This window comes from Topomyia yanbarensis, chromosome 3 (assembly GCF_030247195.1).
Source record: "Topomyia yanbarensis strain Yona2022 chromosome 3, ASM3024719v1, whole genome shotgun sequence".
Taxonomy (NCBI): Eukaryota; Metazoa; Arthropoda; class Insecta; order Diptera; family Culicidae; genus Topomyia; species Topomyia yanbarensis.
In genome coordinates, this window is record NC_080672.1 from 357,205,596 (window position 1) to 357,231,333 (window position 25,738).

General features: G+C 37.3%; 1 protein-coding gene across 3 annotated transcripts in view; it reads right to left on the reverse strand.

The window, feature by feature from the left end:
• Positions 1-25,738, reverse strand: part of LOC131693472 (serine-rich adhesin for platelets-like) — a 374,727-nt gene that overhangs the window by 345,796 nt on the left and 3,193 nt on the right. For all 3 annotated transcript variants that reach the window (XM_058981320.1, XM_058981319.1, XM_058981318.1), the window contains 2 exons: positions 11,038-11,564; positions 3,465-3,641 (listed from right to left, as the gene is read on the reverse strand). In XM_058981320.1, the coding sequence (XP_058837303.1) occupies positions 3,465-3,641; positions 11,038-11,442 (582 nt within the window). In that variant the 5' untranslated portion in view covers positions 11,443-11,564. The remainder of the gene's footprint in view (positions 1-3,464; positions 3,642-11,037; positions 11,565-25,738) is intronic.

The window sequence follows — 25,738 nt, forward strand, 5'->3', positions numbered from 1 at the left end:
TTATATGTGACGATATCTAGCGAAACGGTTAAATCATCAGTAATACAGTCAAAGCAGAGAGTTACATCTAACACCTCTTCCCGTCTAGATTTTGCAAATGTTGGATGCTTTCCTGCATTTAGTATATTCAGGTCCGTGCTATATAAGTACACCGTATCCAATCTCATTGATCAATACATCAATGAAATTTGGGAGCAAAATCCGAAAGAGTCATTTGTAACGGTTTCGTAACGTTTGAAGCTGGTAAAGAATTCAACATAAAGAAATATTACTCAGTAACTTTCACTAGTACTTAGGATACAGACTTGTAGAAAAATGTAAAATTGTATGGGATCTAGGCGTATTTCTAGGCTCCAAGCTCGTAAAGCGTGTACCACATCAAATTCCATCATGGAAAAAATGCTGTAGAAAATTACCTACTGGACCGATCCTTTTCAAACTTTCAGACAATAAAATAAAACCTAGTAGTAGACAGCTTTAGACATATTTCTTTCATTCAACTTTAATGCCATAACCGTACGCTTGCACCTTACGCTTATCTCCACTCATTAGGTTCTGTACAACATCTGGCTGCAGCTTCTTCTGAACGAAAATCCGGTTCCGACGCGTCTTTGGGTACGAAAGTGACCCCGTTGGCTTCGCACCACTCAAGGACAACATTTGAATAGTGGCACGAAGCTACATCGGGCCTGAAGATCAAAGGGCCCTCGTGTTGCTTCAACAGAGGAATCTCCCCGTTTACAGTCCCGGTAGCCATGAACGGCGCACTCCGTTTGCCACATGAGCAGATCGCTTGCCAAATCATGTATTTATCGGTAACTTTGAAAATTTCTGCTTCCTTACTTCTTCCGGAACATCAAACTTGTGCTGGCCGGCGAAGAACAGTAGCCCCGGAAAATACCGGAAGTCCGCCTTGACGTAAGTCTCATCATTCATGATAAGACATAGAGGCATCGTCAGCATCTGAGTGACTTTCACACCGTATTTTGCCGTTGGTCACGATTTGGAGCCTTCTGCACCTTGTACGTATGCAGTCCCTCCCGGTCATTGGCTCTCTGAACGAAAGACTTGGACAGATTCAACTTTTTAGCCACATCCCTAACCGAATCATTGGGATTCTTCTTAAACGCTTTCACTACACGCTTGTGATCCTGATCACCAGTAGAACATCCTTTCTGACCGCATTTCTGCTTTCGTTCGATGTTCAGAGTTCGGTAGTAACGTTTAATCACATGACTAATCGTTGAGTGCACGATTCCGAGTTGTTTTCTAATGTCCCATTGATAGAGTGGAGGATTTTCCAGGTGCTTACGCGAAATCAATTCGCGACGTTGCTTTTCGGGTGACGCCATTTTTCCAATTTTCGAAAAACTGACAGCGATAAAATACAGTGTAAACAATACATTCTAAACTACTTCTACTCAAATTTACAAGAGAATATACCCAATGGGTTATTTTCTACATTGTTTTTTTTTTTACATAATACAATTCGATGTTGGACACCCTTTATTTTATGCTGTGTCAACAAAAATCAAATCAATTTGAGAAGTTAAGCCCTTTTGTAAGTTATTCACCTTTCTCCATCAAGAACTACTAACAATCAAATGTTTATGGTTACAATCACAATTTTAACAACTGTTCCGCTTCCCGAATAGACGGTCTTACGGGACATGTAGAAAAATCTACAATAGGTAAGTAGAAGTAATTATATTTAGTACAGAGTCGCTAAAGCGACACACTGGTAGATCTACTTGTGTGCCTTTCTGGTAGCAGTAGAACAATCTGGTTTCCATTCTGAGCGAGATCCGAAGGCAGACTGGGAATGCAACATTCGTCGATTAAATGGTGAAATGTTTAGCAAACTATTTAAAAAAAATTATCGCAATTCCGCTAATTGCTCATAGATGATGATGTATGTATGAATCCGGCGGAAAGAGTATGGCGATGTAAAAAGTTTGACAGTAATCAACACAAGCTAGCAGGCACGTTAACATACGGAATTCGTTTCCGACGTGTCACGTAGATATTCGTGTCCTATCTGGAACATCGTTGAAACATTGTCATAAAACCGTAATAAATGTTTAAAAGAAATCCAAGAAAGTTACTGTTTTCGGAAAATTTGGTAACTACATTCTGGATTGCACTTTTATACTTTTAGCTTATTGGTTTTCCAATTTGAGTGAAATAACGTTCTGTATACTGAGGCTTTACGCGTCGTGTTTAAATTTTGCTGTCATTTTAGACGCTAGAACGAACTCCGAAAGCCCAGTACCAGTCTAATGCCCATGCTAGTTTAATACACTTATTAACACCATCTATGTGTATACCACGGATTTAACCCATTCATTCCCATGTTGTGTGTGAACAACAACGTTTTTAAACAGCTATAACATTTGATTGAGGCAAGATTTGCTCATAAAAACAAGTACGGCTAATAAATGTGACTATTGCGTTTTATTTGAGTATTAGCAGTCACAAGGATCAGCTCTAGAACTGGAGTTATTGCAATTAGTCTGATTGGATTCCGCTGGAGCAGTGCTGCCAGGGACAGTTTACGTTGATGACGGAAAATGAATTATTCATATATCTTCGTTATGTTGCAATATAATTGAAAACTGATAAAACTTATCAATTTATATTGTCTTTAGCTACGTTTTCCACGCAAGTGAACTATTATAAATATTCTAGGAGAATTGTATTGAGCATTGAAAGGTAAAAATTTAGCAGCTTCTAGCACTGTGAGGGAAACACCTATTCTTATGAAAAAAAGTTTTTCGTGTTTCTTGACACCACCGTTTTCAAATAAAAAAGTTTTGAAACCCTACATACACTAGAAAAAAAGTTGGGCATGGTAGGGTTAAGCTTATATATGTCAGTAATTGTTTGAAATAACCAAACAAAAATAGATAAATTTAGTATTCTTTAATTCAAATTGGTGTTCCAAAAAGTACATTAAATGAAAATCGTGCCCAAAAATAGCAAAATAAATTTAGAATTATAATTTTGTTGGAAGGAATCGTTTCAATGTAGATTTTCCAAAACAAACCTCATATGATTAAAGATACCTCATGTTACGGTAAACAATAATTACTGCCTCGCCTTGTTCCAAGCCTCAAACAACTGAACCAACAACATTATTGTTGGTGGTTCTTTCTGTATACATCGCCGTTTATTGCATTGATTTTTCTGTCTGTCTTCAATCGCTGGTTGGTCAATTTTCCACCGCTCTCGCGCTTTTTCTCCATTCAAAAATACAGCGCTAATCGCATAATTGTCGTATTATTTATTTACCATGAGCCTCACGTCAGCTACACGAATTCAAAGTAGTGAAGTGAAGACTCAATTCTCATTCACTGCTAGGTAAACGTTCAGTAATCGAGCACGATGAGTTCGATTGAAAATGCCAAGGCTGTTATCCAACATCGGACGGGGGCAAAATGGTCGGAATAGAATCTTCCACTTACCTTTCGTAGTCGTAGAACTTCAATTTCGTTGGCCTCAACGCTCTTTCGCGTGGACGAAGATGAGCCGGAGCCGGACGGCATTTTCGATGGCGATGAAGTGGATGTCGCTGGTACTGCACCACCGCCGGGTACCGCCGCTTTATGTGGCGCACCACCCGAGCTGCTAGGTTTAGTATCCTGGAATGGGAGAAAATATAGATTTTTTTTAGAAACGTCACATTCGAAGCGGTAACGGAAGTTGCCGTTAATTTTGCCTTCATTGCGAATTTCTCTCTAGACAGGTCTAACCATAACATGGATAGATTCGTATGATACTCGTTTCTTCGTGAATTTAGAGCTAATGATTTCCTTCGGTTTAATAGAAATAAGGTATAGCATACATTTCCTTGACGGATTATAAAACATGTTGTCAAGTTCATGAGTGATTCTAGTAGAGAAGACGCACCCTTGGTATATGATTCTAATATGCTACAAAACTTTTTTAATATAGCATCCAAACCTCATACGTGTGCTTACATTTTTTCGACGATCGAATTGTTATTCTGATCTATTCTTTTGCTCACAACGATAAATTAAAATACTACTTTGCAAATTACTCGAAATTTGATAAACAATTTACTTTTTACATGAGTTCGGATTTTATTACGTTTCTCGTGATTGGTGATTGATCCTATGCTATTGGGAGGGACCAATTTGTGCATGAGAGCAAACACCTAACTCCGAATAGTTGTATTTCAGTGCCCATTACTAATGAGGTGTCCGGCCATTAGGCCGAAGGCCATAAGGCCGAAGGGCATTAGGCCGAATGGTCATTAGGCCGAATGGTCATTAGGCCGAATGGTCATTAGGCCGAATGGTCATTAGGCCGAATGGTCATTAGGCCGAATGGTCATTAGGCCGAATGGTCATTAGGCCGAATGGTCATTAGGCCGAATGGTCATTAGGTCGAATGCTTAATGGAGAGGAGGGAAAGGGATCCGAAAAAAAGGAATCCGAAGCTTATCCCATACAGCTTTCGGAGCTTCTCGGTATGAGCTAAATTTTCGTATCTCGATTGAACGAATCTCGTATTGTTTTCATTGTCTGGATGTCATAAATATTTTTTTATTTTCATTTGAGGTCCGGGCACACGCATTGAAGCGATGCGGGGTAGCCACGTTAGGCGCTATTATAATTTATTTTTTACATTACATCGGCAACAATGTCCGGCCATCAGGCAGAAGGATGCTAAGTACATAAAATCTGTCTGTAATTAAAATAATCTGTTCTATGACAATTTAATCAATAATGCATTATAAAGTCTTGTGGAATGGGAACAATCATATTTTCTTCTTTCATATTCTTTCTCTACCATTTTGTCTCACCCTCTTCCACTATCTCTTACTTTTCTATTTTGTTCTACATTCTCTCTCTCTCTCTCTCTCTCTCTCTCTCTCTCTCTCTCTCTCTCTCTCTCTCTCTCAAAATCTCTAATTATTTCGCTAACTCAATTAATTCAAATCACTGATGTTTTATCCTTCTTTTTAATATGAGCTGTTCTTTCAAATTATATCCTGTGCATTCCACGACTTCTATCCAGCTAGTCAAATTACGGAAGTTGACCTAGATGACAATTCACATTCATAAAACATTGTATACAACTTTTGCTAAACTTCAATCTCTTTAATTCGATTATGGTAATTAAAGCGGATAACTTATTCTAGAAGTTGTCATTGTACATGCCACTAAGTTGCAATTTTTTTAGAAGGCGTGAACAAAAACACTGTCGGATCAAATATTTAACCAGAAACACGCATATTTATTTATTTACTTTTTGAACTTTCTACCGCATGCAGCGAAGCCTGTGTAATGCGGCTTTGCCGCATAACCGAGGCCAAGGATCCGAAGCAGCGTAGAGCTGCTGAGGATGCGCCGGACGAGGTGGCCGCCGACCCGCCGTCGGAAGCGGCGGCCCCTCCCAAGCGAACTTGTGATCTACTCGTTTGTCCGGATTATTCAAGTCCGACGGAGCGGTAGCGATGTCGGACATCACCCTGATTGAAGCGATGTGGCGTAGCCACATGCGGCGTCCATTTTATTTTTTATTCCATGCAGTCAATAAATCAGTAGCGAGAAATGAAGTGTAAATATGCTAAACGTTATAATTTTAAGTTAAAAAAAACTCTAAATAAATCACCCTTTATTGAAAACTGATCATTCTTTTCCGTTCCAACCACTTCATCTATCACTCTCTTTGGTTTATTTGTTCTAATGGCCATTCAGCCTTTTGCATTCGGATGAATGACCATTCCGCCTAATAGCCATTCGGCCTAATGACCATTCGGCCTAATGACCATTCGGCCTAATGACCATTCGGCCTAATGCCCTTCGGACGAATGACCTTCGGCCTAAAAGCATCACTGATGAGATGAATTCGAACACCTCATCAGTAACTGATAGCAACATGGGACAAAATGAAAAATAAATTGATAAAGATGATAAACAAAGTTTACATAACATAAGTGGATCGTTGGTCTCATCAGAATCCGACACTAACTTAGTGACACGACTAAACTAGCGCCGGATTGACACTAGCTTAAAAAACGGAGACATAACTTGTGTTCCTGAGCAAACCCCATATCAAGCGTGATGTCCCCCAAAAATAGGTTCATTTTATGCTGATGAGAACTAGTGAAATCGAAACATTTGGTTAGGCTTAGCAAGTCAATGCAAGAAGTGCTATGCTGTTTCCTTCAAGAGAGAAAAATTTGGATAAAGTCGAGTTACGAAAAAATTGGGTAAAACAGCATTTGCACTTAAAGACCACAAAACCTATAACTAAATAAGTTATGGAATTTGCGATTCGGCTACGTCTCATCAGAATTCCATACTAACTTAGTGACAGGACTAAGCTAACGCCGGGTTGACGCTAGCTTCAAATCCCCTAGTCAAGCGTGATGTCCCTCCCGCAAGAAAAGGAGTTCGTTAGTTAGCTTAGTCCTGTCACTAAGTTAGTTAGACGGATTCTGATGAGACGAAAATTCCATAACTAATGTAGTTGTAGGTTGTATAACCGTGTAGCCATTTGCATATTCGCGTGGGTTCTTGAACGTTCACGCGGACTGCTAGTTCAATGTTTAATGTAGAATATACAGTTCAGATGTTAGAAGATAGTGAGTGCCCTCCTAGTTTCTGGTAATTTTCGCCCTAAAACTTGTTTTCTGTTGTGTATGAGGATCCCTTATATTTTTAGAAAATAGCTCAACTGAAGGTAGGAGCCTAGGCTGGTAGGACCGAAGGTATGGGACCAAACGTTTATAAAATTGCACTTGTTTGCGAGATCGTGGGCGTAGATTGGTGCGGATGATGGCTATTACATATTCGCGTTTGTGACGATGGGTTGCATTATCGCGCGGAGCCCAAGCGATTGTATTTTAACTGGTTTGATCGCGAGAGCGAGTGTGTTGCATGTAAGTAACTTCGCGTGTATATATTCGTTTGTATAATCGTCTAACCGCTAGGATATTCGTGCGTGTTTTTGAATAGTCACGCGGACCGCGGTTTTGAGTAAGTTACCGGTTCAGATCTGAAAGAGAGCGAATTCCCACATACCACTAGAAACTTCTAATGTATATGAGTTTGTTTTTTAGACGAAAATTGATGGCATGGACATCAGCCTAGCTCCAAAGGTAGGGGCTTCCGCCCGTGAGGGTTTCATAATAGCGTGGGAACGAGCGTTACTACACTTAGTTGAACTCGGCAATTTCTCGCACAACCGAGTAATCCGTAACTGCTAATACTGATATCTCAGAGAAGTATAATTTGTTGATTTTTAAGAGCTTTTACTGGAACCTCAGCTAAAAATGAATTAAACCGTGTGCTCGGCTGTTAAAATCTTGGCAAAAGTTGCAAAAAATGCTAAGATGTGGAAGAAAAAATTAAGTGTGTATAATCACTTTTGAGACCGCGTTTATATATTCGTGAAAGCTAACATATTGACTTGATAACCAGAGTGTTTTTATGTAAACGAAATCGTTGGCGTATGTGTTCGAGGATGATCCCGATTGCATATTCGCATACGTGGCCAGATTGATCTTATCGCGAAGGTCACAAGCGTTTCTATGTTAACGTATTCGACCGCGTGGCCGTTTTTATGTCGCGTATGCTAGCGTGTGTAAAACTTCGCGTGTTTGAATACGGTTATGTAGTCGATTTCATTTTCAGGTGTGCTATTGAATGTTCGTACTGTTCGTTATTCTGATGTTTAATTTTGAGTGTACGATTTAAATGAAGAAAGAATGTTAGCTCTCCCATCTTACTGGTGTCTCCAAGACTTTATGACAATCCCTGATAATGCTAGGAAATGCAAGGCAGTTTACAAGGTACAGTTGGAGCGAAATTGAAATGTGTAGAAATATGTCCGAGAATGTACGAACAAAGAGAATTTCAATATTTGCTTCAAATCATCTGATCTGGCAGGTAATTTGTAGATGCGGAGAAACAGCTCAGCTTCAATTTTCTCGATCTGGCGTCTTGTATACAAATTACTAAACTTACGAATTAGAAATATCGCAGAATTATTGCATAGATGACACCATCAACATAACGAGAAACAATAAATATGGAATAGAACTAACTTCCCCTTTGCCAGAGACTTTCTTTCAGATTTATAAGCTTTTAAATTACTGCAGTTCACCCGATTTCTGTGAAATCTTTGCAAAATTTTTATCAGCGACAATTTGTATGGTGAACTTTCTAGTTCCTTCTAGCAGTTGGATTTGCTTTGATGATTTCCTGATCTGGCAGGCGATTTGTAAACGCGAAGAATAGTTTTTTGTTCAGTTTTCTGAATAGTTTTTGTGTTCAGTTTTCTATAAAACTTTTTCTACTTCTTTATTATATAATTGATCCATTGGACTCGGTTCAATGCTTTAGCTAAACGGAGTCTTTAGTCTTTTATATATTCCCATGACATGACAATAAAAATAATAAAATGAGCTTTAATGGGCTATTCTAGTGAGAGCGACTGGCCACTATGGGCTGACACCTGTTTACGAGGCGGAGAAATATTTTTTTCTCAGTAACTTCATCTTGAGGGTCATTTATTTCTATTTCGTACTCTTCCGTGTCAACGTTCAGATTGCTATCTTCATGTTCGTGAACATCTGATTTTGTTTCCTGCCCTTACGAGTTACGAAAGTGAGCTTCCTCAATGATGGTGCTGGCTATTGCTTTTGAGGTACTAGTCACAGCTTTTGCCGTTGCCAATATTACCTGAACAAATGCCACAAACTTGGAAATTGTTCGGTTTAGGTAATGGTATTAGAGACTGTGGATGTGCAAAGAGTTTTCTATGCAATGGTACACTCGCATTATGTTTTGTACTGCAGATTCAGGTAGTAGGAAATGGGTCGATTCACTCACATTCTCACTACAAAACACCAGTTAAAATCCCTGTATGTGTCCTTCCATTCCTTCAAGATGTGACATAGATCTTTTAAAAGCCAGCGTGTATTTAAGTGGTGTCAGATCTTGTAGCCGGCCCTTGATTTTTTCATCATCCACATTATTGCGTTGTCATACACAACCATGAGTTCCAAGTTGTTATGCAAAATAAATGGTTTGGCCTGGGCCAATTTGATGAACATTATCCTGACATGGTAAAACTCGATAAAGCTAATCTTCCGTAAGCCTAAATTCCGTGTTCACCTTTAACAATTCACATCACGAATGATCGGTCTTATGTCAAAAGGTTGGAAATCAATAGCCAGCGCATGTGACCGAAGCACAACTTCTTTCCTCTGCGACTCACTCATCTTGACAGATCACCATGGCAACAATCAAAATATTAATTTGTTCCGAAAAAGCATAAAAAGTAACTATTTTTGTCGTTCGCTTCACACTGGCTCGGGCACAAGCAGAAAGCACAACGAGTTTCGTGATTGCTGGCTGTAGTTGCTCGAAACAGTAATTTCGTTCAATATTTTTTCATTGATTTTATCAAACCAAACTAGATAAAATTTAATAAAAGAATCTGAAAAATACGTTTTCCCCTTTTCTATTTTCGAAAAAAATCGGGGCTGAACTTTAGCCTATGTTGAAGTCAGCATCCCACCAACCTAGATCATCGTCATAATGCAACGCAACACATCTTCCCGGGATGGACATTTTGCTTATGTACCTTGATAGATGTTTTGAAAATATTCGATTTGCGTTATATAATTTTGCAACATTCTTTCTTAAATAAACTATGTCTGCAAGGTTCATCAATCTGCATTTTTTCTTGTTTACTGGATTTAAACATGCGTATTAATTATCTTCTAAGACTCCTCCTTCAGTTCACACAACTTTGTATTAGCAGATGATGAGTATCAACATTATAAAACACACATGCTACTTGGGTGCGATCCTGCAGATTATTAATCAACTCATCCATGATTGAGCGAAATGCACAAACATTGTATTTACTACCCGCTTCTTCAGCATTAGCAAAACATTCCCATGCCAGACGACAGGTAAGTATGATCGAGCGGTGATCGCGCGCGCCAAAGAACACGGTGGTGCAACGCTACAATCAGACCCAATTCCGCGCACCTTTTTATAAATAGAAATGTGCAATTTCCCTGCGAGGACGACCGTGAGGTGTTGTGAGGTATGGTACGGTACGGTACGGTATGGAATGGCACGGCACACAACAGCAGCGGCGACCAGTAGCGTAATGTGGAGTGGCCTGCTTCTTCGGTCTCCATCGGTCGGCATCATTCAACAGCCGGACAAGCCAGAGTATGCACATTACGCACGCGGTTCGGGCCAATAGAAAGGCCTAAAAATAACCTCCGGTCAAAAGTCCGCCATCGGCAGCATCAGCCGGAAAGTAATGCGCGCTTGGAAAAATAGCTTGGCAAGGAACGTGTCATCGCACGCGCACCACCATCGACGAACCGGCCGGAGCAAGGACCAGAGAAGCAGAGAGGTATCATTTTTTCCGCTTCTCTAGGATCGTGCGTGATTATTGGCCGCTGCTAAACCGACTACATGCCTTCATGCCACTGATTTTATGAGTAATAAATTTTCGTTCCTTCATTCAGCAGTTTGGGGATTCGCAAAGCGATGCGCTGCGCATTTCACTCTATACGCTTCTATAGGCAGAGTTAATTGCTTGCTTGGTTGGCTTCTTGGCCATAATCGACCCCGAGAAGATTCGGCTGCCGATTCATCGAGGAATACTTTCTTCGCCATCAGCACCAACAAACTAACCAACCAACCAACCAATGCTGGGGAGTTGTTTTGACTACCATCAACAGAGCATGCAGATGATCAGTTGATTAGTTCTTCTATTTCGGTGCGGATATTCGAAGTGTTGAAACTTTATAGCCAGTGTTATTTGAGCTGATTGACACTAACAAATTGGTCACTCGGGGTTTTAGCCGGTATGCGATCGGATGTTTTGTGTTCGTAGCACGGACGCGGTCTTTCGGATGCACTTTTCAAAATGGGTCGAAAGTGCCATTATCTCGCTACAATTAATCAATGGTTCTTCTAAAAGGGATTTCGAAATAGGAAAACGTAACAACAAAGCGCACTTATTACTCACCGAAATTTTAGCGTAGCTCCACAGAGTCTTGACGACTCCTCCGTTGCTGGTGGCGATCCCATTCGCTAGTTTCGTTTTGCCGTCTTCACGCACCAAATCACGTTCCGGATCGTAGACCGGGGAGGCGGACGGTGTTGTAGTTTGCGAAGAGCCCATATCGGGTGGTTGATCCGGAATAGTGGATAGGCCAAAGTTAACCTCAAAATCCAGCGATCGGGTAAAATGCTGTTCAGCCGTACCGTATGGGCCACCACCACCACCACCGCCTTGGCTGAATGACAGAGAGCGTGCGAAGGAACTTTTAAAGTATTGGCACGGTGCAGCCGATGAGGATACGTCGAATCCCGTTTTCTTCGGAATACGGACCTCGTTACTTTGCAGGTGCGTTTCGATCGTTTTGGACATTTTAATTGCTGTTATACTTTTCAACACAACTGTTTGACACTAGCACTTCACACTGTTTAGAACATGGTTTGTGCAAAACAAATTGGTTTGGAACACTTACTCGAGCACATCGATCGGTAGCACTGTTGGATAAGGTTGGTTATTGAAAGATTCTGACTTGCGAAGTCATATTTAGATCTGTAAATCCGATTGACGTTTCATGGGTGTATGTGAGGGTGATGGTTGCCACACTGGCATCTACAACTAGTCTGTTTGGAAATGTTGAACCTCAATCGAAATAAAATTGTTTCTAGTTTATAAATCATTAAATTAACTGAGAAAACCGAGAAGATAACTTTAATTTTTTTCGTCCCTTTTTTGTATGATGACAGTCGAATAAAACCCTTAATTGATATACAACTCATATTATTCAAGATTAATGAGAAACCGGCCAATCGCAAAATAAGACCATCGCCGATTCAAACAAAACTTTGCAGTAGTGTTCGGTTTATGAATCTCCATGATTTGGTAATTATGGTATGGTATGGTATGGTATGGTATGGTAATTGCAATATTTAAATGCAAGAACAATTTTTCAAAAGGATGTAGACGTTTCTGCGTGCATCAACTTTAAACATTTTTTGTTCGATTACTGTATTTTGAACATCAATACTATCTGAGAACGAGTTACATGGAATGAATACTTCTGTATGAAAACTATATACACTGAAAAAAAATGTCATGTTTCACAAAAACAAGATTTTTTATTAAAAATTTAAATTACAAAAAAATCCAATTTTTGATTTTTTTATATTTTGGCAATATAAACCTAAAATAAAAAGAAACATTTTAAATGCGATTGCATAATAGAGAACTTATCTGTAAAAAAGTCTTTCTAGCGGTAACTTTATACGTATTTTTAAAATTCATACTAATTGATATACACAACTGTAATTTTATAACAAATTATGATTCTAAGTATAATTTTAAATCAAAATGCATTTAACAAAATTCTTCCAAAATGCGATAGTTGTCGAGATATTTGGAATTTTGCTCCAACAAAAACAATTAATTCGTGTAATTATGCCCTTTTTAAAAGTTATCCGCATTCCCCATCAAAAAATGACAACAATCTAATGTTTATCATTTTAAATACGTAGTAGAAACTGTAAAGTGTATTTGGATCATTGAGAAGATTTCAATAATAAAGTTTTCCTAGCAACAATTTTTCACATATTTTTATAATTCATACTATTTGAAGTCAAAAATACAATTTTCTTTTTGAATATCTAAACCCCATTTAAAAGCGAAATGATCATAATTTTTTTTTTGAAAAGTAGTAGTTCTCGAGATATTTTAAATTTTATTCTAACACAATTATTTTGTTGTATTTCGACCTTTTCATAAGTTATTTAAAAACATATATAAAGTTATAGATTTGTTGCATCAAATACGGCAATCGAACTTTTTTTTTCGAAAATGATACATATAGAAACTTTCAAGCCCTTTTAAAACAATTGCTCTTGAGTTAAAAAAATCTGTAAAGTTTCATCGGAATCTAAGATGGACGGTTAAAATTTAAGATTTTTGGATGGATCTTTGTGGAATTCCTTTCAAGCAAGATTTGAATCGTTGGTTCAACTCGATATCCGTGAAAATAATAAAATGGTAAATCGGAGTTATATCAAATTTCTGAAACATATTCCATTTGGCAGAAAATCTTTGCCATTTTCTGCGTAACGAGTCTAGAATACCGTGAAGGTGAAGATCAATACCCTAGTAACAAGTTTTATGACGCTCTTGAAGCCTTTCTTAAAATTTATAATGCATTGGTAGTGTGCTATAAAACTAGAAATGCTACTTGGATGTAGTCACATTTTTTCAATTTTAAAGGGTGCAAGGGTCAAGAATTCGTCAAGCATGATTATCCCTCCGATGTCCAAATTTTTCTTAAAAATACTTTTGTCGGTTTAAAGTCTTCGGTAAAATATATCAGGTAAAATTTCGCCATATTCTAAAAACTGCGGTTTTGATCTAGATAATTTAGAACTGGCCTAGATCAGTTCTATTTTTTTATTTGTTTTGATAATTGCAATACATGTTCCGAAGATACTTATGCACCGAAAAATATTTTATTATTATGCAATATTAAAGGGGAAATTAGATTAAACCAATTTGTGCATTATTGCATTATTGCTACTATTTGCTTTAGGCGTCCACATATGCCGTGTGACCTGTTTGGATTTTTTGTGTCCAACTAGTGCTAATTTGTGTACTTGTTTAGATTCATCGTTTAACCTCAGTTGGTGCTAGTTATTATCGAGATGAATTCAAGACACAAAAATTGAACTTAAATTTCATATTTTATCGTTTTCTTTAACAAGCTGTACTAGGTTTGGTGTCTTCGGTAAAGTATCTTGGATAAAATTAAACTATGTTTTAACCCTTTTGGTTTTATTCTAGCTGAGTTTAAAGTGATCTAGATTAATCGTAATCTTTGATAGAACCTCCATCGCAAAAAAAAATCTTAGGAAGGTTGTTTGGTTTGATATTTTTCGCAAAATACGCTTAGGGATCACATGAGTTCCATTTCTGGAAAAATACCGGAAGTTGGGATATTAGGACATTAAATGAAAAAAAAATGGTTTGAAGAGTTAATATCGAAAAAATTGATGTTTCTGAATTTTACCGGTGACGAATCTATTTTTTATATTGTTCCCAAAAATGTTACACATTCAACAAGGTACATTGTACTAAAATTGATCGAAGAATAATAGATATATGCACAAGGAAATGATAAAATTTAATATGAATGACAAAAGGCCCTACAACCCCAACTTTTCGTACTTGGACAAAGGTGGAAAAGGTTCAATCCGATTTCTGATATTTGTTCACATTAGATAAACTGTAAAATATGTAAGATTTGCATCACGGAGCAGAAAAATTTTCAAAAATGGGTAATTTTGGGGACAAAATGCCCCAGTGCCCCACATTCCCGTATTTTTAGAAGGAACGAAAATATCTCCATTCAAACACTAAGGCTATGAAAGAAGTATGGATTTGTAATTTTCTAAGTACTACCCAAAAAGTTATAGCATCCCATAGTACCAATATCAAAAACTGCAAGCGAAGTGGGCGGCAGTCTAAAATTGACCAAATGGTGTGAAATTTGCCATCTGCGCTTACTTTGACATTTGTCACAATATGAAAGGGGACTTTGAGAATTCAAAAATGAATGATTTGTTGCAATGCCCTACAGTACACCTTTAGTTAATATAGTTACAAATCGGAGTTTATTCAGGTTCCTGAAATATATTCTATTTGGCAGTATGCTGTGCCATATCTTGTGTAACGAGTCTGGAATGTCGTTAGGGTGAAGGTGAATAGTTAAGGGTGTAGTCAGCTATTTGCAATTTTAAAGGATGGAGCGGTTAAAAATTGATCAGACATAACATGTACGCTGACCGCGTTGTTTTAAAAAGGTGAAACTATATTTATTTTTGAAGCTCGGTGACTACAAAATCTGACGTTAATATCTAGAATACCGGATTTTGAAAAATTAAACCTCCGGTCAGGCTGGCAAACCCTACGGATTTTCCCGTAGATCTACGGATTTCTGTCCTTTCTACGGATCTAAGGCTTAATCCGTCTTCCTTGCACTCAAAATATGTTCATTTTTCATGGTATTCCTTAACTCTGGCATCAAATAGACAATAATGCATGCTTTGCTCAATTGGATTACGAAACCAATCGAATCGAAATCGGTTGATGTATTTGAGCCGGAATAGGCAAGAATTACGAATAAGATTTCTGCTCGATTTGATTGGAATTAAATCTAGAACATTTAAATTAAAGTTCGTAGAGTTCGTTCATTTGGAGTACAGGGCAACGCGAATTCCTTGACTTTTCTCTTATAAAGACGAATGGTAAATACTATTGCTACCTGTTTTGAGCCAATATCAACTGGTTGAAAGCGTGGATAATTTCTTCGTTGCTAAACAAATTCATTAAATACTATCGGACCCTATAACTGAACTTCATTAAATTTCTAAATTTCTGACGATACTCCAGATCATCGATGAACTCAATAAATTATTCCCATTGGAAAAGCATGAAATATTATTATAGGACAGTACATTGACGAAAAAGGTGAAACAAACATTAGGATATTTTGTGGAACCAGATAATCGTGTTCAAATTTATGCAAATTAAAAAAAAATGCTCGCATTTTGAACAATCTCAGTATATTTTGTAGCGCGTTACTGAATACAACTCCGTAAACTTTGAAGATGTTCAAAGAATTTGTTGGGGTATCTTTATTAAGTTATCTATGTTGAACAAATTCCGATTTTCATTCCGGAATCAGGCGTTTGACATTCTGGAGCGATTGGTGCCAATAAATGTAAACCACTGAAAATTCAACAGTGTTAGGTTTTCAATATTGCTCTTTTTACACGAATGAAGTAATTCTTTTTCGATCTCAATAGATTTTCATCAGAACATCAATGTTTGATTTTGGGAATATAAGTTGCGAACTCGCCATCTATTTGTGGATTCATCATTGGAGTCTTAAATATCATTGGAGTCGATCGTAGAGCAGTGGAAGAGGCTTTTGTGCCTTTTAAAAGAGAGGCTGTCAATATCGGATTCTGTTTTTGCACGCATTTTTTACACGATTTAGTCCGCACGACTTTTTTCACAAAATAACGCGATTTTTATATATAAATAACTATTTCGATATACCGGTTTAATGAAAGGATTATCTCGCCAAAAAAACCGTGAAAAAATCAGTATAATTTTTTATCGCGATTTTTCAATTTTAGGAAATGATCAATTTATGGTAGTTGAAAATCAATGCACATTTTAGACGGTAATGGTGATTTTTTCAGAAAAAAAAGTTTGACATAAAAAGTAATTTAATACCAGTTGAAAATCAATAGTTATCGACATTTGAAATGCTCAAGGAGGTCTGCCAATGTATCAAAATGTCATTTTTTTTACATCTCAGAAAAAAGTTTTTAATTACAATTCAAACAACAGAATAACGCGGGCCGCTGAAATGCGCTTGGTGGCACAAAAATCGACGCAAGGCAGTTGGAGTGCAACTGTGACTTCCATGGTTTATCAATTTGAAAGTTCACAAAGATTTTTCAATAAATTTTGTTATCTTTTATCTGTACTCAAGCTATATGCAGTTGTAAAACTTTTTTTTATATTTTAAATGTTCGCCAAAGTGTGGGGGAGTCGCTTATCTACTTTTCCGGTTATCACATCATGTAATAAGTATTCTTTATACGTATGACTATGAATGAGATGTGACACTAGATTGCCTGACAGTCCTGGTTTTCGAAGGATTATGTGCTTTTTAGATATCATCAAATAATATTACGATTCAGATACCACATCGCATCGGCAATAGAGCAATGGGTATACGGCCAAGTTCACCCCGGGTAGTGCTAAACTGACAAGCTACTGCCCAAACTATATAAATTTTGTTTGTTTATTTGATACCTGATAGCGGGGATTTTACTATGCAGGGAAAATACGTATTGTTTGGTCTGAGTAGGATAACTATCATAGTGCATCTTGCATTGGCTTACTAAGCCAAACCAAATGTTTCGCTAGTTCCCATCTGCTTAAAATAAACTCCTTGCGGGATATCGTGCAGGGCTAGGGGTTTGCTCAGAAACACAAATTGTGTTTTCATTTTTGGAGCTAGCGTCAATCCGGTGCTAGCTTAGTGTCATGTCACTAAATTAGTGTCAGATTCTTATGATACGAAGTCGAAACGCAAATTCCATAGCTAATTTAATTAAGTAACATTATTTGTTATTCATAAACCGGGATAACCAGCATTCGACTACAATTCGTATCGGCCGATTGTATTCTGATACGCCTAGACAACTTTGTAAAAGTAAACGGCTTGTTATCAGAATTCTGTATCAATTACGGCAACGGCTGTGTAATCGGCTTGTTATTAGAATTCTGTATCAATTTTTATCTCGGATAAACTTCGCCGTTAATTATAAATAACTATTCATATAATCTTTTGGCCGATACGTGCACTGACTGTGGCAGCTACTGTTTCGGTTTTGCCGCAAACACTCATATTATCAACGTGGAACGAATACAGTATCGTTATTTGCATATTGCCCGAAATCGAATTCCATTTCTTGGATATCGCTTCTCGTCTGACGCGAGGGTATGAATCCGTTGGTCATTGGAAATTTTGTTGACTTGTCGGGTTTCAATCGCACACCAGATTTTCAACGGTGTACTTAATCCACGCGGACAAGATATTAATTATTTTTTTTTTTTTTTTTTTTTTTTTTTTTATTTCAATTATAGAGGTTTTAACCTTAAGGTCATTCGCCTCTTCGGGTTAGAAAAATCTCTTAGGAAAAATTTCTAACCCTATGTGCGGGGTCGGGACCCGAACCCAGGTGCGCTGCGTACAAGGCAATCGATTTACCAATACGCTACGCCCACTCCCATATATTAATTATTTTACATATGTTTCTCAAAGATACAGATTAAATGAAAGGGGATTTTCGTAGAAGGCTAATGTGGGATGTTTTTAAAGTTAATCACCTTCATATTGTTGGTTTCTCGCATACTCCAACTATCGAGATTCTGCAGCACAGCTGTTCTTTTCGCATTCAGCGTGAGTTAACATTGTTTGCATGATTCTCTTCTTCGTAACTGTACTTACCAGGAGAAGATTTTAACCGATTATTGTTTCAAAGAAAAAATATTAACTGACCTGAACCGGAAGTAAAACAGAAAAGTATTGAGAGAAGTTACTGAAAAAACGCGGCAAAACTTCAATTCAGCTCTTTATTAATACGAGAAAGTGAAACTAATTCCAAGATAGCGAAATGCTACAAATATAAAAAAAATTTGCCCAAATTACTCAAAAAATGGGACTCTGGTGGGTTAAACTCAAAATCTATGGATCTAACCTCATAAAAAGTTGCCATACTGCTTACAGTATACTATTTGGCTTTAGTCCTTCGTTTTAGTCTTATATTTAACCTGTACACTAGAGTGCCCAAAAAAATGATGAATTTTTGAAAACTCAATCGGCCCACCCCTGAGTCGATTCCTAGTCCCACCAGGAGTACTTGCTCCAAATTTGAAGCAAATCGGACAAGTCTAGCTACCGGACCAACGTGCCTGAAGTTTGTATGGGATTTTCCGACAATTTATATGGAGAAAACCTACTAACTCGCATTGTCGCCGCTAGGTGGCACTGTATGCATAGTATTATCATTTAGTGAAAATAAGAAAGATCATTTAATTGTGTACAACTTTGTTGAAGACTGCTAGTCAATCCGGCTTTGTTAAAATAAGTTATTAAACTTTTAACAAAGTGATGTCAACTATACATTTTTGTGAGATAATGGTTAGATTTAGCTGAATAGTATGTTCAGAAGAATTGTAGTACATAATGCGAGTTATATTTTGGTTAGAGAATTTTAGTTCCACCTGTGACCGCATAGAGGGCGCCAGCACTAACTGTTCATAGAAGTGAGATAGAATATCGAGATGTTCGGAAGAATTATTAAAAAATGCTTGTTCTACAACTTTGTGGAATACACCTAATCTCTATCTCTTACCGTTGAAAAGTTAGTATTGGCGCCCTCTATGCGCTAAAATGTAGAACTAAAATTTTCTATTACTTACTATAAATCTTCTGAACATACTATTGACCTAAACCTAACCATTATGTCACAAAAATGTTTAGTTCGTGTGGATCAAGTACTGATACACAACCATGCACTGCTAGGCCCCATGCAAAACTGACTCAGACATCACTTCGTTAAAAGTTTAATCACTTCTTTTAACAAAGCCGGATTCACTAGTAGCCTTCGACAAAGTGGTAGGCAATTTTAAAGATCTTTCTTATTTTCACTTACAGTGATAATACTATGCATACAGTGCCACCTAGCGGCGAAAGTGCGAGTTAGTGGATTTTCTCCATGTAAATTGTCGAAAAATCCCATACAAACTTCAGGAACGTTGGTCCGGTAGCTAGACTTCCGATTTGCTTCAAATTTGGAGCAAGTACTCCTGGTGGGATTAGGAATCGAATCAGAACCAGACAACCAGAAGAGACAAGTTGGTAAACATTTTCAAGCATATGGAACTGTACAAGTTCTCTGAGAAATATCTGGTTTGGCAGGCCATCTGTCCCTGTGGCTTGAACAGCAACATTTTCATTGCAACTCATTGCGTAACCGAGTATCTGGAAAAACATCTCCTGCCTTTCCTGCATCAATACAATTATATCGTGCTGTTTTGGCAGGCTTCCATTCCTAAAAAAATGTAATGGACTGGTAGGCCGCCAATGCACAGAAGAGTAACTGGGGTCAAATCCTGGCCAAAATTATTTGTTGCTGCTATTGCTTTTATTATGCCTTAATATGAACAAAAAATAGACAATAACTAGTTTTTCGAACAATTTGGCATCTATCCACCTACCAGTACAGAGGGCAATTTTCTATATCCTTTCGAATACTAGTAATTTGGAGATGATCTTTGTGAATAGGGGAACATGGGGAGACTTGACCAGGTTTTCAGCTAAAACTGCATAAATCTCTAAAATAGCCTTCAATCTCTCAAAAGTCATTGAGATATAATGTGCAAAGTTATTGTGCGTCTTCATGATTTTTTGCAGATTTTTTCATTTAATTTTTGAAAAGTTACAGAAGTTTTTTCTGTGATCGTTTTTTTTTTTTGGTCAAGTCTCCCCACTGCGGGGAGACTTGACCAAGGCGTGGGGAGACTTGACCAAGAGAATTTTGAAAAATCATAACAAAAAATAATGACATAAAGCATACTGTAATTATTATTTTTCCTTATTGTCGAGATCCGTAGGTAGAAATGAAAATATGAAAGGGTTGAATTTGATAAATTTCGATTTTTAAATGCATTTCTTTAAAAGGATTAACTGTACAGCTTGCATTGCATGTTCATACGTCACGAAATCAGTCCGACTATTGCTAACTTTCTTTACTAATACTAAAATATAAAGACTTATTAACAGTAGATACCAAAGAATAATAAATATCAGGAATTTTGTATCTTTCTTCAGCTAATTGCCACTTGGTCAAGTCTCCCCATAAAATCATGGTCGTCTCCCCAACATTAGTTATTGCGTTCAATGTCATGCAAATTCTAGTAATAACTATTCCAATGTTCCAATTTATGTAAAATCATTTCACTGCTTCACAAGGATTAAGATGGTATGTTAATTAATAGTATTAATAGTAATTAGTAGTCGAGTAAATATGTCCATACAAAGTTTGATAAAAAATTACATCATTTAATGCAAATTTATTAATCACGTAATATTTTCTGTAAGGAAAGGATATTTCATTGCAAACTTTTAAAATTACCTTAAGGGATCGAAACAAGTATAACAATATTTTTGAACATTTGAAGAATGGAATAGAAAACGCCATTGCCAAAAATAGAATTTTGCGCTTGGTCACGTCTCCCCATGTTCCCCTACATTTGTTTTTCCAGTTGCACGAACAGTTGATCAGTGGAAAAGGGGGGAGAAAAGGGACACTTGTGCATATTTTCATAGAGATACATTTTGAAAAAACATAGGGTAAGGTGGGGCAAATCCGACCTAGTAAATGGTTTTGGCTGTAAAATGCTCATTTTACATCGGATCAAGCCGTTTTGTATACCAAATTAAAGGTTAGACTTCTGAGCAACTTTCCTTGTATAACATTTTATTCGTATCATAGGAAAATTTTGGGATATAAGCGTTTTACGAAAAAGTTCATTTTCGTTGTTTTCAAAAATGGTGGGGTAAACCCGACCCCCATGTTTTTGGTTGATTTAGTACAGATATTGCCCAAATTTTATGGTTTTTCAATGATAAATCAATGAATGTTATGTTTTTGAATTATAACATGAAAAAAATGGAATTCAATGTCAATCTTAGAATGTAAAAATCACGAGCAGTAGCACGTAAAGATATGCTCATTTACATCGGAGCAATTTCTCGACGAATACTATATTCATCACGTTTTTGTGTCTTTCGTGTGTAATCATGAAGCATTGTGCAAAAAAATAATAAATAATAATAATAAAAAATTTATTTCAATTTGATAAAAAAAAACATTTTCTTAGCAAAAAAGGCGGTCGGGTTTACCCCACTATTTAGATGTCGGATTTGCCCCACCGCGTAATTTTTCATTACGAAGTAATTAAAAAAAATATGAAAAAAGTTGGACTAAATTCATCTATGCACTTTGTAGGACTTTAATCAAAGAATATAAATCCACTTACATTTTTTTGCAATCACTTTAATAATCAGAAATATCCTGTAGTCAATGATGCACAACAAAAAAGTTGTAAAAACACACTTATTGTCCTTTGAGCATCTCAATGTAGACTAATAAAATGCTGTCATGCCACCATTATGATTATTTTCGATGCTCTACACGACAACATTGATATTAGTTCGCGTAGTATTTCCGATTTTTGATAACAGAGGGAGGTCGGGTTTACCCAACGGTCGGATTTGCCCCACCTTACCCTAGTATTTGGCCCTACAGCATTTCGGTGTACCTAAAATTAGTAAAAATTTCAATATTTTCAAATCGCTGGGAATTTGTGGATCGGACAAGTCCGGAAGAATTCGAAAGTTTTTGGATAGCTGGAACCTGGTTTTGTAATACTGCTTGAGCAACTTTACCGGATCTCGCCGTATAATGTAACTTTTTTATCATTCAAGTAAGTTTGGAATAAAATGATTAAAAAACGTATTTTTTAAAGTTGGTGCAATGCACAGCAACACTGCTATTTTCAGTTGATTTTAGCCTAAAGTTATACAAATGGCTGTGTTCAACTACGTTTGTAATAATATTGTCTTACTTAAGACAGTCATTATCGCTAGAAAGCGATATTGCAGGATATAGAATTAAAATGATTAAAAAAAACCCTAAAATATCACAATTTTATATACATGCAAAAAATCTTTAGCAATTTTTGATATACTTCTAATTTTGCCACGTTATTCAGCAGGTTTTTAGGTATGTAAAAAATATAACAAAATAGAAAATCGAAAAAAAATATTTTGGTTATTGACCAGGAATTTGTTCTAGTTACTCTTCTGTGCAACGTGCAGGTATCCCTCATCTTTGGAAATTTTGTGTGAGTGAGCTCTATTCAGAGAAAATTTTCCATCCAAAAATATTGGAACTCTAATGTAATCAAAACGAGTAACCGATTTTATTTTCGGTTGATCATTCAAGAACAGTATTTTCAAATTAATAAGATGCTGAATCCAGCTTTTGTGTAGGAATAGTTCGTCTTTTCAGCTTGTCCAGAGCAGAATCTAAAACTCGCTTCGGTGTAGCTAACGAAACGATCAATAGTACTTACCGCTTTGTTGCTTATTTACTGTACAAACAGTATAGTACCGTTAAAGTGTAAATGATTGAGCCATAGAGGAAGCAAATGGCCTTGCGGACGATCAAATATTATTAAATTTGACTTTGAACAGTTGCGGATGAACATGAATCTTAAGCTTACAGAAATCAACCTTTTTCTAGCGCATATTTAGTTCTAAAACTATTTTTCCTTTGCATTTTTTGGAGTAAAGGAACACGAATATCTTTTGAAAGTGTTTATTATTTTATTTCGTTTTACTATAAAAATAAAATTACTTTGCCCAAAATTTTCATTCTTTGTTTTCGGGGTAATTTTGATCAGCAAAATATGTGTATCACAATGAAAGATAACGCTCGAAATGTTATGCAAATTTCATATCTGCAGGAAATTTTTCATGACCCAATATTGTGACGTCTCGAACGAGAACGAAATTGCCATGAAGGAAACAGCTGACTTTCATCAAACTTTTTCAGGAAAACAGTCGAAATTAAATAATTAACAACAAAAATATCGGATTTTTAAGATGAATTATTGGACGAAAATATTTACGGTTTCTAAAAAAGTGATCAGTTCAATTGAAGTTAATTGATTTCATTAATATGCAAGGGATTGTTTGAACAGATTGAAACGATGCATGAGAGTTGTATCATTTTCAATTTGAATTTATGTTCATAAAAAGGTACATTAAATGACGAAATAATCGTTTCTGATAGATGCTGAACATGTTCAGAATGTGGCTTGTGTGTTGTTTCAATGATTTTGTTATAGGGAATCATCTTATCACACGTTACTGAAAAAAGTCTCATTTGATCAAACTTACCCCGGTGATCAAAGATACCCCGTTTTACAGTAATAATCCAAGTGCATGAAAACTGATGGATTTTATCGGTTTTTTTTTTTTTTTTTTTTTTTCGAGAGTTGTCCTACTGGAGCTGTAGAGCTAGGTTCTCGGAAGGGCTCCCCGTCAGAATCACATACTACAATTTGCAGACGAGACAGGCAATGTCGCCCAATAAAACACTGCAATAGGCCAATTGTAGCGGGCCGTGATTCTGAATGTGATATTCTTTGTACGGTTTAGGCATGTGCGGGCGTAGGGACTCGGAATCGCGTGTATCATCGCGAAGGGCTCGAATATTTGTACGTTATTGTGCTCGATCGCGTGTGCGTTTGTATGTCGCGTGTGCTAACGTGTAACTTCGCGTGCATAAATTCTATTTCATAACCGTGTGCCTTTCGCATATTCGCGTGTGTTCTAGAATGATCGCGCGCGGACCGTGAATCTGATACTTAATTTTTTGTGTACGGTTCAGATTCCAGAAGGAAGTGGGATCTTCCATATCATTAGAGATCCCAATCATGTCGTCGTAGAACGCGTGGTCTAGTGGATATGAGCTTTATTTTTTTTTGTTGATTGGTCCAACTGAATGTATGGACCTAAATTGCTAGAATAAAGGTTAAAGATTTCCGGACGTGACCGATTCATAATCGCGCATTTGCGGGTTTGCGTTTGAGATCGCGTTTGTAACTTCGTAAGTACTAAAACGTTCACACAATTGCCGCAGTGTTATCAAGTTTACGCGATCGCGGGCATAGGTGTGCGTAGATGATCGCGAAGGGCTTAAGCGTTCGTATGTTGACGTGTTTGTCCCGTGTGCTCGCGTGTATGTGACTTCGCGTGTATAAATTCGATTTTGAAACCCTGCGGCGATTTATATATTCGCGGACCGTCATTCTGATCTTTAGTTTTCGGTGTACGGATCACATTCTGACAGGGAGAGTGTTATCCCATATCACTAGAGTTTCCGGTCATGTCGCCATGGAACGTTTTGTCTAGTGGATATGGTAGTTATTTTTCAATTTTATTATTTTTTTAATAATTAACAAGGACCTAGATTGTTTGTACCGAGGATAGATACTTCCGGACGATCCCGATTCATGATGGCGCGAGCGCGGGAGTTTGTAGGTTGACACTTGAGATCGTGTTGGTAAGTTTGAGTGCTGAGATTTTCACCTTATCACCGGGGTGTAATCATGTTTGCGAGTTCGTAGGCTGCTTGGAAAATCGCGAGGGGCTCTAACGTTTGTGCGCTGACGTGATTTTGTAACGTGTGTTCTTGAATGGTTGCGCGAACAGTGAGTCTGATATTAAATTTTCAGTGCGCGGTTTGAATTCTGGCAGAGAGTGGGATCGTTTGTATCGATAGGGTTCCCTGTCATGTCGCCATGAGACGTGTTGTCTAATAGGTATGGGCGTATTTTCTTAATTGGTCCAGCTGAAGGCATGGACCTAGGCTTCTAGGATCAAGGATAGACTTTCGGACGTGACCGATTCGTAATCGCGTGCACGATGGCATTTTTGTAGGTTCCCGCTGAGACCGCGTTTGAGAATGTGTGAGTGTTAAGACGTTCACTATCACCATCGTTGTTGATTCAGCTGAAGGCGGGTGTAGAATGGCAGTATAGGACTCGAAAAGAAGAAATAAAAGACAATATATGAGAGACGTAATAGATTAGATAGGTACAAGATACAGCTGAAGTTATGATCATCACATGAGACATACATTAGTACTTCAAACACTACTAATACTTGAATAGCCAATCACCACACATAGCACATCCTTTCTCAATTATCTATTTGTTACTGGTTGATTGTTGGTTATGAGCTGGTGAATAGAGGAAAGGTATAGAACAGACAAAAGGCTCATATCAGCCCTCCCGGCCTCCTCGACACACCACTATCGAGGCGTATTGTAATCAACATCTTGAAGCGGGCTTCTTATATAAATCAAATCCTCAGTAGTCATAATGTTTGGTGGATTATTAACATGAGAACTAATTAACCTCTAGTAGTAGAACTTGGTGCAAATAAAAACTAAAAAGAGCGAAGGTTCTTATATTT